General features: G+C 48.7%; 1 protein-coding gene and 1 long non-coding RNA gene across 3 annotated transcripts; both read right to left on the minus strand.

Moving 5' to 3' along the window:
• Nucleotides 1-1,965: 1,965 nt before the first annotated feature.
• LOC144305985 (uncharacterized) lies at nt 1,966-6,531 on the minus strand. Of its 2 annotated transcripts, none has more exons than XR_013373021.1 (3): nt 5,964-6,531; nt 4,676-4,925; nt 1,966-2,254 (listed from the first exon to the last, which is right to left on the minus strand). It is a non-coding gene; the product is annotated as an uncharacterized LOC144305985 (long non-coding RNA). The 2 variants fall into 2 exon arrangements; XR_013373020.1 differs by lacking the exon at nt 1,966-2,254 and adding an exon at nt 2,736-4,098.
• Nucleotides 6,532-8,731: 2,200 nt separating this feature from the next.
• On the minus strand, nt 8,732-15,037 carry LOC144305991 (uncharacterized). The gene is made up of 2 exons (XM_077885222.1): nt 13,012-15,037; nt 8,732-9,665 (listed from the first exon to the last, which is right to left on the minus strand). Exons 1-2 carry the CDS (start codon nt 13,338-13,340, stop codon nt 9,623-9,625), a joined length of 372 nt encoding a protein of 123 aa, XP_077741348.1. The 5' UTR covers nt 13,341-15,037; the 3' UTR covers nt 8,732-9,622.
• Between the last annotated feature and the right edge of the window lie 5,560 nt (nt 15,038-20,597).

The following is a 20,597-nucleotide window of genomic DNA, read 5'->3' on the forward strand; positions in this document are numbered from 1 at the left end:
TAGGAAGGTACATTAGGGGGGTGGCCTACACGTGGGGGCTGATTCCCGCCAGGGCCTCTGAGAAGCACATGGCAGGTCGCCGAGAATCGTTTTCTTGTAGGACGAGAGGTTGAATCCTAAGGCCACAGACTCCTGCTCCTGTACTGACTCTTGGTGTGTGTCATCCCGGGGTTGTTATGACCCGCACCCTGGGGCTGCATTATGCATCCTGTGGTGTGTTGGCCCCTTTGGTGGAGAAGGACATGGAACTCGGGCTTAGAGGAAGACTGCCAGGGGGCAGGAGTCTGAGCTCCGGTGCAACCCTGAGGCTGAAATCGGAGGAAGCTGAGACGGTGTGACTTAGATGGGAAGGCATTTCCCTTGGAAGACCAGGCAGGACGGAAGGATATAGAGGGCAGATCGATGATGCAGAGGGATGGTCATTGACCATTCTTAGATTTGATCATTACCTGTGGTGTGTTTAAGAGAGAGAAAGAAAATTCTTGTTTTATGGATACGTTTTGAAATATGTAGAGATGAATTAATAAAATATATTGGATTTGCTCCAAAATAAATGGAGAAGGGCACTTCCCTACTTCAATGGGGAAAACAGAACTAAAATTGGCCGTGAGTTAATACTTGTCAAAGCAAACTAGTAAGTACATAGGAGTTTACTGTACTATTCTTTCTATTTATCCGTGTATTTAGATGTTTCCATAGTAAAAAACTTTAATGTAATTGTTTGGCAACATTCATAAAGAGTGTTGTCCTAAATTCACTGAGATCAAAAAGTACATCTTCCGGGGTGGCCCGTTTTTGTTGTCTAGTCATGAAAATTAGCTTCCATTCTCAAATCCGTAAGCGCTTCTGAAAAAGATTATTTCCATCTACAAAGTTTGAAAATGTTTGAGATTGAATTCACGACTAGAGAGACTTCAAAACGTTGATTGTTCCTGCAGTGTAATTATTTACTCCCTATACTTCTTTTGTTTCCTGCTGCCACAAACCACTGTGAGATTTAAGGTTCCCCCTTACAACGCCCTACTGCGCCCTATGGATGGATATAACAAATCCCAAAATAAGAAAGGCAACAAGCAAGTCTTTGTTGCACCGTGGCCGCAAGTAACAAAAACTAAGTCTTCTGTGAGCGGAAACCCGAACCTACCCGAACAACAACTGCACGTGCTGTTTCTCCAGAAAACTGTCCTAAGAGTCAAAGAGATGTTTTGCATTTTCTAGACAACCGACCGGTCCGAATTATGGCATTTCACCAATTTTTACACTGTTGAATAGCTCTCTGGTGATACAGCAGCAAGGGCCAACCACTGCCCACCGAATCTAGAAGGGAAATGATTAGGAGGAGGCAGGGGAACTCGCAGTGTAAGGAGAGGCTGGCCATCCAGCTGACACAGGGCACAGCCCTGAGCCACACAGCTACTGTGGTACCGGGACCCAACGGAGGCTATCTCGGGGCACCAGAACCAGGAGGAACGGCCTACAACCATCTCCAAGTCTTTAGTCCCTCTGCTCAGGATTCCTTGCCTCCCGGAGTCTTAGGTCGGTTATAAGTTGGATGGAGGCCTCTCCCTTGGTCTTGACGGACAATCCTAGTTTGGCTGCATCTACAAGGAGGAGTTGTTCCCCAAAGCAAAACAGGGCCAAAAAAATAGATTTGAGGGTATGGGCTGGGCAGGCAAGAGCAACAGAGGCCTTCTCCTGTCTCCCTCGCTGACCTGCAAGAGGCTCCTTCATCTGGGCATCCCCAGGGCACAGCTCAGAGCCTGGTTGTGGAAGGGGCCCCAGCTGCCTGGACGCGGGAAGGTGGCGGCGCCCTCCAATACGCCTTGACGAAGCTGGACGTGTTGGAAGGACAGATAAGCCCAAGCAGCTTAGAGCCAAACCGAAATGGGGCGGACGAAAAGGGAGAAGCACATTTCCCGTAGGCCGCGTGACGCCTAAGCAATCGGGAGGCAGCACACATCCGTTTAAACAAAGTTTTGATGAAATGAGAAGCCAAGGTGCTGTATGTACACACACATCTCAAGTAGACAATTCCTCAGTCCGCCACTGGAGGCCAGATGCTTGAGCCCCCAACTCGGAGACGAAATTACAACGCGAGACTCTGCAGTAGGGACTTCAGTATCTCCCGTTCCGCGTGCAGCGAACTATTGATCACGTATCGATCTGGTGAGTACGATCCTACGCAGCCTCGCCAGTATTGTCATTTCCGACCGTGAAGGGCAGCCGTGTTTTGCCGTGAATGTGGAGGACTCCCCTATATTGCGGAAGCACAATTAGACAAGAGGCACTCTCTATTGAAACTGAGAATGTCATATGAACAATTACATAAAACATGTCAGGGCCTCGCCATGTCTAAATCAATATTGTAGTCCATTAATATTAATAGGCAATTTAGGAAAGGCTGTGAGTACAAAGGTCTTTTTAAATGCAGGTAACTGTAATAGCAACATGCATGCAGGAGTCAATATTGTCGCACACTCCATTCATGCAAATGTGATTATATGCAACGCACTAAAATGATTTTGTACCGGAATATACATGGAAAGCGAGTCGCTGAAATAATGTTCTGATTCTAAGGAAAGCCTCGATAAAAATGCTGGCTGGTTCTAAAACAACCAAAATGTGCTTTCCCTGTACAGACACAGAACCACCCGAACACGGAGGAGAAAGATTATATTTTAATATAAATAAATACTTTTAAATACTCCCACACTTTTCTAATTATTTTTTTTAAGATTTTATTTATTTATTCATGAGAGACCCAGAGAGAGAGGCAGAGACCCAGGCAGAGGGAGAAGCAGGCTCCATGCAGGGAGCCTGATGCGGGACTCGATCCCGGGACCCCGGGGTCATGCCCTGAGCCAAGGGCAGATGCTCAACCGCTGAGCCTCCCAGGCGTCCCTAATTATTTCTGTTTCTCTACAAAGATGCCGGATCAGCTGGTTAAATCAAAGTTGTTCGATAACCGCCTTCTTGTATATAAATATGCTGGCAGGACAAGCCCGTATTCCAAAAGCACATCCCTTCTCTACTAATTGTGTTTTATTTGAAAATGGCTTCATGGTCTCGGTTCAGAAGAGCCCTAAATGTCAATTCTTCCATTTGAGCCAATCTTCCAAAGGAAAAAAAAAATCTCTTTAGAGAAGAATAAAGGAGAACGAAGATCTTTCCCACGTAAAAATATGCTCCAAAAGTGTTTGTTGAAGGAGCAGTGTCAGGGATCCCAACGTAAGCCTACGTGGCTACGGCATTTCAGGAAAGTCTGCCGGCCATCCCAGGGACGCTGGTAAGGAGGACCTGGCAGAAATCTATTCACTCCAGGGGATGAAGAACTTTCCAGAGAAAGCCATCCTAAGAGAATCAAAGTTGCCCCCAAACAATGACTCAGTTGCTGACGAGAGGCCCCACGTGGTGGCCCCGGCCTCTTCCCATTGCCGCCCGACACCCTGGAGGAGGGAGGACTCCCGGGAAAACCCAATGTCCCATTTCATGGAACTCCATTTAAATAAAGATAGCAGCAGCCGCCCTTCATACAAAACTAAGCGACTGGGAGGGGGGTCCCATCCCCGCTTGCCTCCGACTGCCTTGCGGTTGGGCCACCAGCTGCTGGAGAGCCAGCACCCGGGGCCTGTCGCCCGGCAGGTGGAAAGCCCTGCGACTGCCATTCCAGAGCAGCGCAGCCTGCGGCGTGAGCAGGTGCTAGTGAGAGCCCACGAAATCCAGGATCTTAATGATTACGTGACTCCGTTGCACCTAGAGATCAGCAGGCCTGCGTCAACTCGGGGCGGAAACCATCGAATGAGCCCTAGTCGCTGTAGAGCGCTTTTCCCTTCATGAGATTCGACTCCAAATCAGGAGACTGTGATGTCACAGAAGACTGTGATGTATCAGCTTCAAAGACAACCATGGGCAGTATCTGGGTTTATCCTGGTCAACTGTCTGTGGCAATTACCTTTTTTTTTTGTTAAATCCCATGGTTGCAGTAAATCAATCTAAGCAACTCCTAAGCTCCTTAAAGATTGGCTTGATTTTTATTGCTAAATATGCAACCTGGATCGTTGCTTTCCATCGTGTTAATGTCATCTTGTCCCATCATATCTGATAAGCAAAAAAAAAAAAAAAAGAACTCAGGTTGACGGTTTGACGGTTGACATCCTCCCTACCGGGGGTGCCGAGCTGTTGAATTAGCTGAAGACGGTTCTAAACACGGCCTTTAAGGGAGAGCTGAGCGGCAGGAGGCGCGCTGTGTCCGCCGGGCCCGGCCCGGCTCCGGCTCCCCGCCGGCGTGGTGTTCCCCCTGCGACGTCCGCTGCCGCGAGGGCAGCCCAATCGAATGGAGCCAGTGTGGAGGCCGGGCCTCCATTCCGTGGCCTCCATCACAGCAATACAAGGGCACGGAATGAAAGGTCATTTCCAGAAGCCATCGTTTAAAATGAGCTCTGCTTCCGTGAACACTCACGGGGGCTGCATCTCCCTTCTCGGTGTCTTCACTCCGTCGTTTATTATCGCGAAAGCCAATGCAGAAGATAAATCCTACACCATTTCCCTAATCAGCTGGCACTTACCCACGCCGTCACCCCCGCCCCATACTAGAGTTTCTGGCTTGCAATCACGGGCCTTTTAAAATTCTGGAGTCGGAAACGACCGGGAAGATAAGGAGGGTCAACCCATTTACCGTGCTGATGAGGAGACGGAGCCAGGGTGCACGATCTGTCCACAGTCACATCGCTGACCAGTGGCCAAGCTCCTGCCGGACCCTGCGTCCCCTCAGGGCGCCGCGTGGGGCTCGAGCTGCTGGGACGACAGCGGCGTTGGCGGTTAGGCCTGAGGGTCCCTGGTGGGCGCTCCGTTTGCTTTCCTCTCTCGCCGCATCGCTGCTCTTTACGTCGAGTGGTCAAGAACCCCCGGGAATCCGCGAGGACGGGCTACGTAATCAGCCAGAGATGAGATGAAGGGAAAGCCCAAGGAAAGACCAAAGGAAACAAGGGAGAGGCCAGGACACCCGCAACGGAAGGGGCGCTGGTGGCCCCAGGCATTGTCCCCATTTCTGAGATGAGGAAAGCAAGGCCCCGGGGGACTGGGAAGCAAACCCTTCTCAGGTCTCCTCTCTGCCAGCAGCTGGACCTCTCACCACTTCTTCCCGCGGCCTTTCCAATCCCGGGAACCTCCCGCCAGAGTCGTCACTTCAGGTTAGGTGGTGAGGAATGACATTGGGGGGGGACAAAGGGCAGGGTCAGGGCCAGGTCAGTGCTCCCGGGGGCCGGCGGTCACCAGGGCTCGGATGGACCCCAGGGAGGGGTGGGAAGCACCCGAACCTCCTGCCCCTGCCGCCAAGGCTTGAAGCCAAGGCTCTGTGTCACACATTTGTGCCCCTTGGCAGATGGGCCAGCCGGCTTGGGCCTGACGCCTGGGCTTGGGCCTGACACCCGCGCTTGGGCCTGATACCTGGGCCTGGGCCTGATACCTGGGCCTGGGCCTGACACCCAAGCTTCGGCCTGATACCCGGGCTTGGGCCTGACGCCTGGGCTTGGGCCTGATACTGGGCTTGGGCCTGACACCCGGGCTTGGGCCTGATACCTGGGCCTGCGCCTGACACCCGAGCTTTGGCCTGATACCTGGGCTTGGGCCTGATACCTGGGCTTGGGCCTGACACCTGGGCTTGGGCCTGACACCTGAGCTTGGGCCTGATACCTGGGCTTGGGCCTGACACCTGGGCTTGGGCCTGATGCCTGGGTTTGGGCCTGATGCCTGGGCTTGGGCCTGATACTGGGCCTGGGCCTGACACCCGGGCTTGGGCCTGACTCCCGCGCTTGGGCCTGATACCAGGTCTGGGCCTGACGCCTGGGCTTGGGCCTGACACCCGGGCTTGGGCCTGACACCCGGGCTTGGGCCTGATACCTGGGCCTGGGCCTGACACCCGGGCTTGGGCCTGGGTGTATCCCTGTTTAGACCAGGACACTTACTCGTCCTCCCCTTCCTCAAGCACCTCTAAACCTGAGACACCCTGAGCAGTTGGCCCTCGGCCCGCCGTGCAGCCTCCCCGGCTGGCCACACCCCTCCCGAGGCCAGGGATCTTTCCTTCAGATGTCTACTTTCCGGAGTAACCTTCAGATGTCTCCTTCTTTTCCTGAGTTCCCTTTCCCAGCCCCCAACACCCCCCAGAGTCTGGGCAGTGCAGAGTCTGGAGGCAGAGGGACCCACGAGGTGAGACCCGAGCCGCTAGGGTATGGGCTCAGGATCCTGGCATCTTTAACTGTCAGCCTTCCGACATTAGCCCTAATAATGGCTCAAATGACATCATGTCCTCTCCCTTCCTCTGCGAACACCTAGGGGCCACTTCGCTGGAAGTGGAGGGAAGAAGAGAGAGGCCGCAGGGCCCTTGGGGACCCCTAGGGATCGTCCACCTGGTAAGAGCCGTGGCCAGGGAGACTGAAGGCTGAAGCGGGACTTGATGGGCTCTTCGGGGGCGAGAGTGTCTAGGGACCCCTCTGTCACCACCGGTGGACCTACCTGTCCCGAAGGCTGAGTTCTCACGTCCCAGGAAGGGAGTGCAGCTCCTGGGGTAAGGGGAGTGCACCTGGGTTTGCGCTCCTGCCACCCCGCCCGGCCCCGTGTGCAAGCCCAAGCCCCATCAGATGCCGAGACGTGGCAAGTGAGCGACAGCCACCGAGGACCCCCCTGCCCCACCGTGAGTCCTACCTGCTGGCACCGGGCGTCCCGCGGCCTCTGTTCAGCGGCCCCCACTGCCACGGCGGAGCTGCCAGCAGACACAGGTGTTCCTGCCACCTCTTTCGACGCCTCAATGCCCCCAGACGGCTGTCACCGAGGAAGGACCGCAGGCCTTGGGCCTCCACCGTCACCCCCCCGGAGCCCGCGTCCTTGCAGTACACGTGGAGGGCTCTGCAAACGCTCCGGAGGGTGCTCACACCTCAGTAGAGACCACTCCAGCGAAGCAGCCGGGCCCCTCGGGGGGGTGGGAGGGAGCAAACTGCAGTGGGTCCCGGGACCCAACACGGGAGAGCGACCCGGGCACATGGTCTCCAAGGTCGTCAGAATTTCCCATCACCTGCCAACGAGTGCTTTTGCCATATTCGTGATCCCAGTCGCTGGAGGGGGAGGCCCGTGCTGGTCTGCATGGCTGCTTTGTAGAGATGAGCCCCAAAAGGCGTACGCACGCTCCCACGTGGCTGCAAGTTGGGCCGCTCAGAGAAGGCAGCAAGACGAACGGCCGCGCCGGGAGGAATCGCAGCATCACGGACGGCCATGAACGTGACAAACGGCAGGCCACATGGTCACCGGTCGGAACGGCTGGCAGGCCTGACCCTCAGTGGCTCCAGAGCTCCGCCTCTGTCTGCGGCCACCCCTGACCTTTAAGGGCCGGGACGAGCCTGCAAAACCCCTGACTTGATCGGGGCTTAATCAAGAAATACGGGCACCGGGGATCCCTGGGTGGCGCAGCGGTTTGGCGCCTGCCTTTGGCCCAGGGCGTGATCCTGGAGACCCAGGATCGAGTCCCATGTCGGGCTCCCAGCATGGAACCTGCTTCTCTCTCTGCCTGTGTCTCTGCCTCTCTCTCTCTCTCTCTGTGACTATCATAAATAAATTTTAAAAAAATTTAAAAAAAAAAAAAAGAAAGAAATACGGGCACCGCCACAGGAGAGAGAACCTCTCCACGTGTGTGACAAAGCACGACCAGAGAGCTCACGTCCCCTTAGCGCGGAGAGGAACTTCCAAAGAACCTGAAGGCGGGAGAGGCAAGCCTAAGGGTAATTAAGAAAAACGATGGTGTTTGTTGCCGCAGAAGAAATAAATCCCGCGTGTCTCTCGTGTATTTATTGATCACACGGGGAACCGTACGGCGGATGGAAGCTCCTGCTTTTGTCACTGGAAAGGTAACCCTGAAGTCCGTCACTGCATCGTGTGAAAGGCTGATCTATATTTCTCATTTAGGATCCAGGTGCTCCGCTTGGTGGACATCTCCGCCTACACCACCGATAAGACAGAGCCTAATGAGCCCTAATGTCGCCGCAGCAAAACTTGCCCAATTAGACCAGCTGCTCCATTAAAAAAAAGAAGAAGGAAAAAAAGGACGCTGTGAACTTCTAATGCAGTCTTGAGGGAAAATCCAGAAGTGCAGAGTCGGAAAATCCGTGCTACGAGAAACCAGATTCTGAGACGGGTCTTTGCAGATGCGACCTCCCGCCCCGACCCTCCGTCCTTGGTCCTGCGGGAGGAGGGGTTCCCGCCGAGAGGCGGCCGGGAGGGCGTGGGCAGCTCTCCGGCCCAGGCCCGTCCTCCCCGGCTGCCCCCGCCCCGAGCCCTCGGCCCCGCAGGACCGCGGCCGTCCTGATCCACACGCATCTTGTCTTTGGTCAGATGGACGGTTCCCGTCCCGCACTGTCATTGAACCAAAGCGGAATGACGGCACCCAAGGGCAAAGCCCTTCCACCTTCCTTGCACACGACGCACCAAACCCGAGAGTCCTCAGGGGCGGATCTGGGGGGAAGCACCCTGCACGGGCTCGAGAGCCGTCTGCTCCCACTTCTCATCCAGGTAGCGCCCCGTCCAGTCGACCTGCCCCGGTCACGTCTATTTGGTGATCCTTATTGACCGAACCCTGAGCACCTTCTGGGCTCACGTAGGGCCGGGGGCCTACGGGGGCACGGGTGACACTGCAGCAGACACGGCCCACTCTTCAAGGCTGCCAGTCCAGGAAGACGTCACTTTTTTTTTTAAAGATTTTATTTATTTATTCATGAGACACAGAGAAGGAGGGACACAGGGAGAGGGAGAAGCAGGTTCCACGCAGGGAGCCCGACACGGGACTCGATCCCAGGACCCCAGGGTCACAACCTGAGCCGAAGACAGGTGCTCAACCACTGAGCCACCCGGGCATCTCATCATTCCTCTTTATTTCTCATCAGCATTCCACGTGTACAGTTACTTGGTTTTCATTTATTTATTTCCATTTACTTGGTTTTTATTCTATTTGTTTATTTTTAAAGATTTTATTTATGCATGAGAGGCAGAGACACAGGCAGAGGGAGAAGCAAGCTCCCTATGGGGAGCCCGATGCAGGACTCGATCCCGGGACCCCAAGGCAGAGGCTCAGCCCTGAGCCCCGGGCAGCCCCAAGGCAGCGCGCTGGCTGCAGGGCCCAGAGGCCCGTGTCCACTTGAGGGCCTCGGACAGCCCCGGGGGGGCAGAGGACAGACAGGGACAGACAGACGACAGGACAGGCACGTCAAGGAAGGGGCCACTCCGACACGGCGACGGGGGCATTGAAGGCCCCCAGACGGAGGAAGAAACACGGAAACATAAAGGCAGGAAGGTACCAAAGTGCTTCGGAGCCAAGTCGACGAGAAGACGAGCCGCGTGCCAGGCACGCAGGCAGGCGCTGGGAGCGGCTGGCGACGCGGACTCAGGGGCCGCCTCTCCGAGTGCACTGTGACCCGCCAGGAGGACAGCGCGGGAGCACCCCTGCTCGCACAGTTAGTTCCCAGCCGGGAGGAGCTGCACAAGCATCGGGCGCTTCCCTCAAGGTACCTGAGCTCCGAATGTTCTCACGTTCGGAGTGGTGGGAGCCAGAGGGTCAGACACGGCGTGCAGGACACGCTCTCCGCTAAGGCAGCCCTGGAGCATCAACCTCCAGCCAAGGGTCCGCCCTGGAAAACAGAAGCCCCGGCTCTAGGACCAGGCCGCCCACGCCCGGCGAGGAGTGGATTGCAACGGGCTTCCAGCTAAGGCCGCGGAGAGCACCGAGCCGGTCGCAGTGGACCTTCCTCGCTGCCGGGCGGCGGCTTTCCTTATTCGCAGCTAAAAAGCTTCAGGGTTAAAAAGCCAACTGTGCTCCCCTAATTCCCTGGCCAACGTGAGCGATAAACAGTAGTAATGTGGGGATCCCGGGGTGGCGCAGCGGTTTAGCACCTGCCTTTGGCCCAGGGCATGAGCCCGGAGACCCGGGATCGAGTCCCACGTCGGGCTCCCTGCGTGGAGCCTGCTTCTCCCTCTGCCTGTGTCTCTGCCTCTCTTTCTCTCTCTCTCTCTATCATGAATAAATAAATAAATCTTAAAAAAAAAAAGTAGTAGTGTGGTGTTTGGGTCTAAAAGCCCCATCTTCTTTGTCCTAGGAGACTCAGCATATAACTTCTCCAAGGTGGTGGGTCCAGGAAAGTGTGACAGCAGGTGTGTGGGCGCTGCCAGGCAGCCGAGGAGGAGCAGGGAGTGACCGGTGGCCATTCGCTCTGCATCATTCCTGAGACTTAGGGACGCGCCCCCCTGGGTTGGTCCCGGCATCCTCACCCTCCCCACTCCCTGCTCTCGACATCATTCTGACTTCCATTTTTCCTACAACTCTGAGCACAGCTTTCTCAAGTTATGAGTCATAGGGGAGGTGCTTGTCTTTTCTTTTTTAAAGATTTATTTATTTGAGAGAGAGGAATAGCAGTTGAGGCAGAGGGAGCAGGAGAAGTGGAAGCGGATCCCCACCTCCGCTGAGCGAGGAGCCCAACGCAGGGCTCGATCCCAGGACCCGAACCAAACGCAGACGCCTAACTGACTGAGCCACCTGGGAGCCCCGACAGGTGCTTTTCCTGATGGTGCAGGTACCTCAACAGGTCACAATTGTTAAGCTCTTAAAATCACCCTGGTATGCAGCACAGCCTCGGATCAAGCTGAACAGACAAGAAAGACTGTATTTCCAAATGCCTGCAGCAGCCTCCAGGTCAGTTGCCATCTCTGACCCAAAAATAAAAAAGGAAGGAAGAGCATCCACCAGCATAATGGGAAGAGAAATGCAAGGTGATGTGTCAGAAATAACAGCGCGGGTCAAGCCGGCATTTGTTGTTACTGAAAATGATGAGCCATATGCCTTCCCCCATAACTGCCTTTGCTCCTCCAGGAAAAATAATTCAGTGTCAGTCATTATCTTGGCAGAGCAGTAGAATATGAAGATTTTCTTTTCCTATTATGAAATGATGGCCCCATCGTGAAATAAGGCTGAGGAATTTCTCTTGCGATGTGGCATTGTTTTTTTTTTAAGAATTTTTAAATTTATTTTTATTTTTTATTTATTTTTATTTTAAAGATTTTATTTCTTTATTCATGAGAGACAGGGAGAGAGAGAGAGAGAGGCAGAGACACAGGCAGGGGGAGAAGCAGGCTCGATGCAGGGAGCCCGACGTGGGACTCGATCCCGGGTCTCCAGGATCACGCCCTCCTGGGCTGAAGGCGGCGCTAAACCGCTGAGCCACCAGGTCTGCCCTTAAGAATTAAAAAAAAAAAAAAATTCATATAACTCCATCCTCAAAAAACACTTCGTATAGTTTTCAAGCTTTGATGCATGCATCAATCGCCTGAATCTCGCCAAAAATGAGATTCCAATTCAGAGAGCCCGGGGTGTGGCCTGCCCTACTGAGTCACTCCTGGGCCGGCGTCTCCCGGTCGGCCAGCCACCTTCGTGCAGCGAGACATTACAGAGCGTCTTCGGAGCGATAGTTTTGAGTCCTTTGAGTATTTCCTTTTGTTTCATAGAACATGCCAGTTCCGGCTAGATTTGGATCTTGATCAGGACCCTCGCTCTCCCGGTGTTTGCAAGTCCCCCGATGACAGCATTTGAATATCTTCATTTTTTCACCATTACGGTTGGTCCCGTATTACTGTTCCAGCGTTAGCTGGATTCTTTACAGTTCACGCTCCGCATTTCATTAATGTGTAAGTCACTACGCTGACGGGTTGAAGCGCAGAAATTTTCTTTCTTAATTTTTTGAGCATTTAGTAACTAAAGCCTTTAGAAATCCAGTAACCGAGAGTCTATTTGTTTAAGAAATACTGTGTTTCTTTGGAAAACATTAAAGGCATATCCCCTTTCTAGAGGCAAAAAAAAAAAAAAAAGAAAAAAGAAAAAAAGCTATTTTACTTATTCCTTGGTAGAGGGAGAGCTAAGAAAAATCATGGAAGGGAACTTAGAATAAAAATAATTTTAGTTTACATTTCGATTCAGATCCTGTAATTTCAAAGAAAGCCGTTGAAGACAGATTGATTTTGATAATTTCCTGCATTCCACTTAACATCACCTGGAGCCAATCAAGAGAAATCAGAATATCTTGCTCTGACATTTGGGTGTGAAGGAAAAACAACACCTTTATATTTTAAACTTCACTGTTTCTGAAAGTGAGAGGTTGAGAGGCGGAGAGGTTGAAAGTTCTGGCTTCATCCGAGCACAGAAGAAGGGAACACAAGGCTGGGCCCACAGATAAATTCAAATCCGATTTGCAAAGCTGGTAGTTCTGTCTGAAACCCTCTTAAGTGGAATCTGTTGATCAAGCCAAAGTGTATCCCGTAGTTCGTTTTGCATACAAACATCCTCTAAAGTCTGTGGCTGAGAATATTTTATTTCCTTAAAACCGATGCCAATTTTAAGACTGTCAATTTATTTTCAAATTGCAGAGTTGGGATGGTATTCGAGTATGCAGGAGGATATATTGCTCAATTGTCATTTAACCATAGATTAAATGTCTGCATAAAAAAGGAATGCATTTTACAATTTTCAAATTGATGAAAGTTTTATGGGGAGATGTAATGAGAATAAGGATGTATTTTATGCAGGAGGAAATGCTGTCTGGCACTGAGAGCCGCAGACAAGGATTTAAGAGTCTAGGATTGAATCGGTGGCATCACAAAAGATGCCTTCAGGCCTGGATGCTCCAAGGTAGGTCAGAAGAGCACCCGCCAAATCAGAGAGGCTCGCTGCTTCCTCGGTCACCTCAAAGACTTTCGGGCTCCCGGGTGGGAGGGGAAGGCAGGATCGCCTCGGATCTGGCTGTGCGTGAGGTCGGGCCCAGAATCGAAAGGCGTGTCACAGCGAGCCCGAGACGGCGTGACACGGTGGCCGGAGGCACGGCTTCCCCGACCACACTGCCCGCACCTAAGTCTGCGTGACCCTGGGCAGGTTACTTACCTGCCCGTGCCTCAGTTTCCAAGCTCTCCCACGAAAATACAGACAGCACCTACCGACCGCATGTGGTGGTGACGGCGATCAGCGAGTTAACACGTGTATGACGCTCCGATGGGTCCCCGACGCTGGGTAGGCGCCTTGCACTCGTTACACGAATGAATGAATCATCAAGCGAAGTGATGGAGGCCTCTCCTCTCCGGACCCCTCGTGCCCGGTTGCGGGCAGCTGTGGCACGCTCCCGGCTGCGCCCCTGACTGCCGCCCCAGGTGAGGGATCCTGGCACGACGCCGGCCCATCGGGAGTTCGGTGCATTGGCCGGTGCTCGCCGCCTAAGCCTCATGCCTCCGGTTCTCTCCCCCAGACTCGCCTTGTCAGCAGGCTCCATCACTAAGGCTTTGACTCACTGAAAAATAGGAAAGCAAGGAAAGAACCCCAAACAAAAGGCCCTGCGGTGTCGGCCAGCGGTGCCCTTCCAGCAGCGACCGGCCCGGGGCAGGCCCGCTCATCAGCCAGGACGCCGCGCCCCGTGCTGTCACGCAGCCCGTAGTTGACTATTTAGTCTGCAAAAATAATCCCTTCTAACCGCGTGTTTTCTAACACACACTCCATGATGATAACACCTTACATCTATACAACGCGCTACTATCTCACAGAGCCTCTCACATCCAGGATTTTATGTAACTAGACATATTGTAAGAAAGTCATTTGTCTTTGAAGAAGCAGCTTTGAGGAAATTTCCAAATTCAATTTAAAAACGTACTTTTGCCGCATACCCGAAGTTATCCTTGAAACCAGCCTTTCCATCAGCGACTCCTTTTGGGCGAGGACTGTAGGCCGCGCGTCCCTGGATGTTTGCTGCTGAGGCCAGAGCCCCCCCCCAACGGTAAAGTAGCTCTTTGTGTTCCCCCCTCTCCTCCTCTCGCTGCTTCTAGCCCACTCCCACGTTGCCTGTTATTTTGAAAACCTCTCAATTTATTTTTTATTTTTTATTTTTTATTTTTTGAAAACCTCTCAATTTAAATTAAAAGCGAACAGCCGTACACGGAGTTTGTACGGCCCAGGCATTAGTGTCTCCCCAGCGCCCCTAAACCCAAGCCCTGGTTGGCCCCGGCCTGGCCCAACACTAATTAATTAATCATTCATGACTTGGACTTGTCTTTAATTTCCTTAAGTGAGTAAATCTATGGCTCGCCCGCTTTCCAAAGGCGTCTGAAGTGATCCAAAAGCACACAAGTGATTTTGGAGTTCAGAGGAACAACAGAACAACAGAAGTGGGTTCCAGGTCTCACCCTCGCTGTCCCCCGGCTTCCCTGCCCTGCTTCTCACTCACATGCCGCACATGGACATCTGTCACTTCGCTTGCGTTATTATGGTCTTAATCTCCCTCTGCGAAGGGGATGCAAACTTTCTGGGCCACAGAAGCTTCTCAACACCCATTTTCTCTCCTCTCCCCATCCTGGAACCCTCCATTCCGGACCAACGAGCCCCTGGAGAGCCCCTGTGCCTGTTGTCCTTCTCCTGCCTTCATGCCTGTTCCCTCGGGGGGAGGGGGGGAGGTATTTTATTTACTTGACCAACATTTACGTCAAGTTCTCGACCTGAACTGGTCCGAGTTCAAAGTGCCTTATGTAGATGAGCCCATTTAATGCCCATAACAGCACTCATGGGTAGAATTGTTCTCTATCTTACAAATGAGAACACTGAAAGGGAGAGAAGCGAAGTGGGTCACACAGAAATTTCAAGGCGAGGGGCAGGCCCAGGATGGGACTGGGGCAACTGGGTCTAGAGTCTGTGCTTGCCTGGACTCTGGCTCCACTGGTCTCCCTGTGTGATGAGGATTGATCCGCCTGAAGCCCCCAGGAGCCCCTACAAGGTCCAAGCATAGGCCACTCCGCTGTCCCCAACATCTCTGAACCAGTTTTGCTCCTCCGACATAGGCTCCTGTAGCTGCTGACCCGCTGGCTGGAAAAAATAATAATAATAACTCAAATTCATTGAGAGCGAGTTTCACGGACCCTCGTATTGCTGTGTTCTGTGAAAAATGTAATTTTTATGTTGATATGCATAAACAACGTCTGAATGTAGAGATGTGAATCCACTGTTTAGATTCGAAAGGACATAAAGATGGAACCAAAATAAAACTATGTGCTAGACTGATAACAAAAAAAAAATGTTTTCCAGAGTTGTTTTTTTTTTTTTTTTTTTCTTGTAGGGAAAAGGCACAACTCGTGTAGGAAAACACAGAGGAAGACAATTTTATAAGAAATGAGAATGCCCAGGTTCTACTTAGGTACCATGTTCTTCTCTTGCACTAACCTACAACGGTAAAATGCCAGAAAGCATCCAACAATTATGCAGACCTTCTGCTTTACCAGACCAAGTATTTTCAGCTCTAGATTTTTGTATTGTTTTTATTATTTCATACTGCCCAATAAATTACCAGCAGTGTATTGGCTTTAAATATTTATAATCTGGAGCATCACATGATCAGTGAAGGATGGAAAATTTCTTTTTTTTTTTGTATATTTCTTTTATTGGAGTTTGATTTGCCAACATATGATGACAAATTTCTGTCAAAATAACTCACCCTCCATTGATTTTGCAGGAAACCAGGCCCCACCTATTATTATCTGGCCCTGAAAGAAAAAAAAGGAAACCATTTTAATCTTTCCCTATTTCTCTCTTCCTCCCCACCAACTCCACTGCCTGTTTCCCAAGGAAATCCTCCCTATCTCCGCCACTATCACAAAAAAAAAAAAAAAAAGCAAAAAAAAAGCAGTGTGCCACTTGAGAAGCAAATTTTCCCCAAATGAATAGGGCCTGAATAGTAAAATGGGTTAGTTCACACTAGAAGAATATAGCGTAAGTTTTCACTTCTCAAGGACTCAAAAAATTAAAAATGGAAGATTTGTGGAAAAAAAAACATGATATATTTTACCCTTACCATTCAAATATTTTCTTAACCTTGGGAAAATATTTTTGGTTGAAATTTTGGAGCATATGTTGAAGTTACAGTAAGTATTATGTCATTTAATTTCGCCTTATCAATAGATGAAATAAAAGATTTCTCATATATTTTATGCCAATCCTAAAGAGATAAGGTCAATAACATGCAGCCTGTATCCAAGGCATGGTTGTCATTCAATAATGCATTTGTGAAGGGAGGGAAGGATACACCTCAAACATTTTTTTTTTTAAAGATTTTATTTATTTATTCATAGAGACACAGCTAGAGAGAGAGACAGAGACACAGGCAGAGGGAGAAGCAGGCTCCATGCAGGGAGCCCGATGTGGGACTCGATCCCAGGGTCTCCAGGATCACACCCTGGGCTGCAGGCGGCGCTAAACCGCTGCGCCACTGGGGCTGCCCAAACATTTAATTTTATATACACTCTAAAATGCATTAGTACATGATCAAGAAAACACCACAAATAATTGAGTGATGAATAGCTCATTCACTGTTGGGCAAACTGGCTCTTTAGGGAGGGAAATTTCTTTACCTCCTATCAAAATGTACATGTTTCCCAATTTACAATAGGGTTATATCCCAATAAACCCATCATAAGTCGAAAATGCATTTAATGCATCTAACCTACTGACTATGAGAGCTTAGCCTCACCCACCTTAAACGTGCTCCCAACATCTACATTTGCCTATAGTTGGGCAAGATAACACAAAGCCAATTTTTATAATCAAGTATTGAATATCTCATGCAACATATTGACTATCTCATGTAACTTACCGAACACTGTGCTGAAAGCAGAAAACAAAATTGTTGCGTGGATGCGGAATGACTACAGATGTATCCGTGGGTGACCCTCGTGATCACGTGGCTGACGGGAGCTGCAGCTCACCGCCCTGCCCAGCATCTCAAGACAGTGTCTTACCACATATCGCTAGCCTGGGGAAAGATCAAAATTCAAAATTTTAAGTGTGGTTTCTACTAAGATTCAAAATTTTAAGTGTAGTTTCTACTAAATGCATGACTTTTTTGACCAGAGTCAAAAAATCATAACTTGAACTATTGTTAAGTTGGAGACCATCTGTATTTAGAAATACACATTTAAAAAATTAAATGTAAAAATGTAAAACATATATAAAATGCCTGAAATACATATATAGTAAATATTTAACCCCTAAAAAGGCAAGACTTTCTAAGCAACAGAAACAAATCATATGGGTTTGATTTTAATAAATCACTTAATAAATCATTTTTAATGTTCAAATATCTAAATGATTTTAATAAATCATTTTTAATTTTCAAATATCTCAAACTAGCATTAGCATATGAAAAAAATAATATATTGGGGAAATGTCTGACAAAATGCTGGTATACAAAATGTTACATATAGAGTTTTGGGAAAGTTTTTCTTTAGTAAGGAAAATAATAAAACATTATTAGAATAATAAGTAAATAATATGGATAAATAATTCATAAAAGAATACAATTGACCAATTAACATAAAAGAAAATATTTCTTCCTTACTAATAATAAGTAAAAAACATATTTCAACTGTCTTACTAAAGGATTTTAAAAATTAAAAAAATCAATTGTAAGGACTATGTGGGAAGAAAAGTGATCTCAGACACTGTGCCATGTGTATAAATTGATGTAATCTTTTCTTGAAAGTAATTTGGTAGGAGAGATCAAGGACTTCAAAAAAAATTATGCATTTTAACCCAATAATCCTTCCTACAGGAATGTAGCTAAAGGCATTAAAAGGCATTTATATACCAGATTATTTGGTGTAATAGTACTTGGTAACAAATTTTCTGACAATAAAAGAATAGTTTTAGAAGTCGGTATATCCGCGATAAAATATTATGCAATTATTTTTAAATTCATAATTTAAAGGAACATTTCATGACTTGAAGTAATGCTTTCAACATGTAAATGAGCCAAACTAGCAAGATACTACATTGCACATAAAATGATCTCAGTTTTATATAAAAAAAAATACTATGTATTATGGCATTTAGAAGGCCTGTATATTAATAGAGATTGTCCCTTAGTGATTAGATTGTAATCACAAATACTACTCTCACTATCAGGAAAAAATAAGATCTTACTTATATATTTATTGACAGAAATATACTTAAAGCAAGAAGACTAGCTTTCTGGGATGATCTGGAAAACTGAAGACTGACCCTAGCGCCAGCAAAGTACGTGACGGCCTCTAGTAAAATTTGCCAGAAACGGGTTTCTCTCCCAGTCCTCCTACTGACCTGCAATTATTGTTGGGAGACAAGTCTCCTTGGGTCCCTCATGGCTTAGCCTGTCTTCATTCTTGACTTGTCTTCTTTAGTATGTTTGTCTGGCGAGCAGCTATGCGATATATAGTCTCTCCATCCAGAGCAAGAGCAGACAGGCTTACTACCCACTTTCAAAGATTTGGGTTTGCCGTGTTCTGGGCTCGCCCATCCTGTCACACAGCCCACCATGGGTGCAGGTGTCACCGGCCCTTTTCCCCCCACTCTGGGACAGTCCCAACCAATACCTGGCTACTAATGTCCATGTCCTGCCTCTGACCTAGTGGGCCCTGTCTTCGGCCAGCAGCTGAGGAACCGACAGGCTAACACGTTAGTCCGCAAGTCGCAGAACTTCACAATTATCTCGTTAGAAATGGATTTCTTCGGTTTTAAACGTGTTCCATTAAAAAGAGCATACTTAACACTGAACCCTGACTCATCATTTAGAACTTCATAATATGAAAGTATGTCTAAGATCCTTTGTTGCAAACAAGACTCAGGCGGAGGAGCATATGATAAGAATATATCACGAATCCTTCGTAGTTGAGCTCGGTAGATAACGATACCCACAAAACAGGAAAAGGAGAAGCAGACAACTAGGGAATAGGGTGACCATGTAAGGTATTGTCGCTTTGGTGTATGGAAGGGGCATTACTGAATAACAGGAGAGGGTATTAGATTCAGAGCGTACAATAAATCACAAAATCACTGTAAGGGGGCTGTTGAGGCTACTCTGTGCCCATGCCCGCTTTCCCACACCTGGAGGTATTGTACCCTGACCCAGCTGAGCCTTTCCAGCGGTGAGCCAGGACACTGCCAAGTTCAGGAACACTGATTGATCGACCAATGTGGGAATTTCTGGCGACATACCACAGAGACTAGAAAGATTGTTTTTTATAGTCTTTGACAGGATATTTTGGTACTGGTCACAGTTTGGATTTAAAAAAAAAAAAAAGAGGACACAATGTGATTTTTACTAAAAAGTTCCTCCCATTGAAGAAACCCACAAGAACAAGTAATAGGATCGACTCGAAAGCAAACTGAGTCCCAGTTTTGTTTCCCAGGAGCGAATGCTCGCTCTCTGCACCCGCCCCACCTCGAGAGAGAGACGCGCCCTCGTGGGCACCTGCCATGCCCACGATAATCTCCAGCTCGGCATTAACCAGGATTGATGGTAGACAGGATTCCCATGAAACGCTCTTGCAGTTTCCCTTCCTAACCTATGGATTGTTTTCAGTTAAATTGTTGTCTAAGAGTGAGAGAGAGAAAAAAAAAAAATCAATACATGGATTGAGCTTTTTTATTAAAAACTCTCCAAGAAGTAAGTTTCAAAGGATGAAAGAGTTAAAAAGAAATAAAGTCGCTGATTCAGATGCTTGTATCATAGAGCGGAGTCATGTCACTGTGAAGCGTAGATAAAAAGGGAGCAAGCAGGACACTTGAAGACTGAAAACTTCAGTTCTCGAAAATTCCACAGGCTTTTCCGCCTTCCTGTAATCTTCAAATAAGGGACGCGTGGGACTGCAGCTTCTAAGAGAATCCTGCACTTCAGAAAAACTAATAAGTAAAAAAATGACCCCTATTTGTATAGAAAAATCGTTAGCCTGTGGGACCGGAGGAGTGCATTAGAACGTGTGGAAAACATCCTTGTGTTTAGTTAGCGCTGTTTTCACTGCAGTGCTCTATCTGCATAACCTTGGACAAAGCCACTTAGGATGCTGGATTTCCCTAACCCACGCTGAAGCTGGCTAGCTCTATTTTCTCTCATTTCTATTTGAAGGAAAAAAAAAAAAAAAGAACAGAAAAGAAAATAGGAAGAGCTCCTGTACTCTTCCATGGTGTGTGAATCCACTTAACACAATTATGATGCCCAATTAATCTTAGCAACATGAGTGATGAATCATTTCTCCAGGTGTCTCTTCAAAAGAGGGTAAATTTAGTTCCAACATTTGACTATTGTTTTAAACCAACGATAATCATGCCGGATTAATCAGGAAACTAATAATTGAACTCAAATCCATATTCAAAAATGCTCTCTCTTCCCAGGTACCGACATAACAGCACACTCACTACCCTGGATACCAATTTTTCCAGGTAATACAAGGAACAATAACTGAATTCTATCATTTGCTTCCTCATTTTAATCATGATTTGATGGTATCTCCTGCCATCTACTGATAGATAAAAATAGATAAAGACAACTTTCCTGAATCATGTTGCCATCATACCATAGATGGTTCATTGCCATTTTTTTCTTCAATGTGAAAAATCGCCTAGAATATATATTTTTTAATTTTTAAAAAAGATTTTACTTATTTACTTGAGACAAAGAGAAAGGACAAGCATTGGGGGTGGGGGGCCGAGGGGGAGAGAGAGAGAGAGAGAAAGAGAA

The sequence above is a fragment of the Canis aureus genome, chromosome 36 (genome assembly GCF_053574225.1).
Source record: "Canis aureus isolate CA01 chromosome 36, VMU_Caureus_v.1.0, whole genome shotgun sequence".
NCBI classification, from domain to species: domain Eukaryota; kingdom Metazoa; phylum Chordata; class Mammalia; order Carnivora; family Canidae; genus Canis; species Canis aureus.

Bases quoted from the DNA above. Each gene is read 5' to 3' on its own strand.
- LOC144305991 (XM_077885222.1), bottom strand. From the start codon at position 13,340: ATGGAGCCTGCTGACAAGGCGAGTCTGGGGGAGAGAACCGGAGGCATG. The intron at 9,666-13,011 runs GTAGGTGCTGTC...TCTGTTTTCCAG, and splicing joins GTCACCACCACATGCGGTCG to GGCGGACCCTTGGCTGGAGG.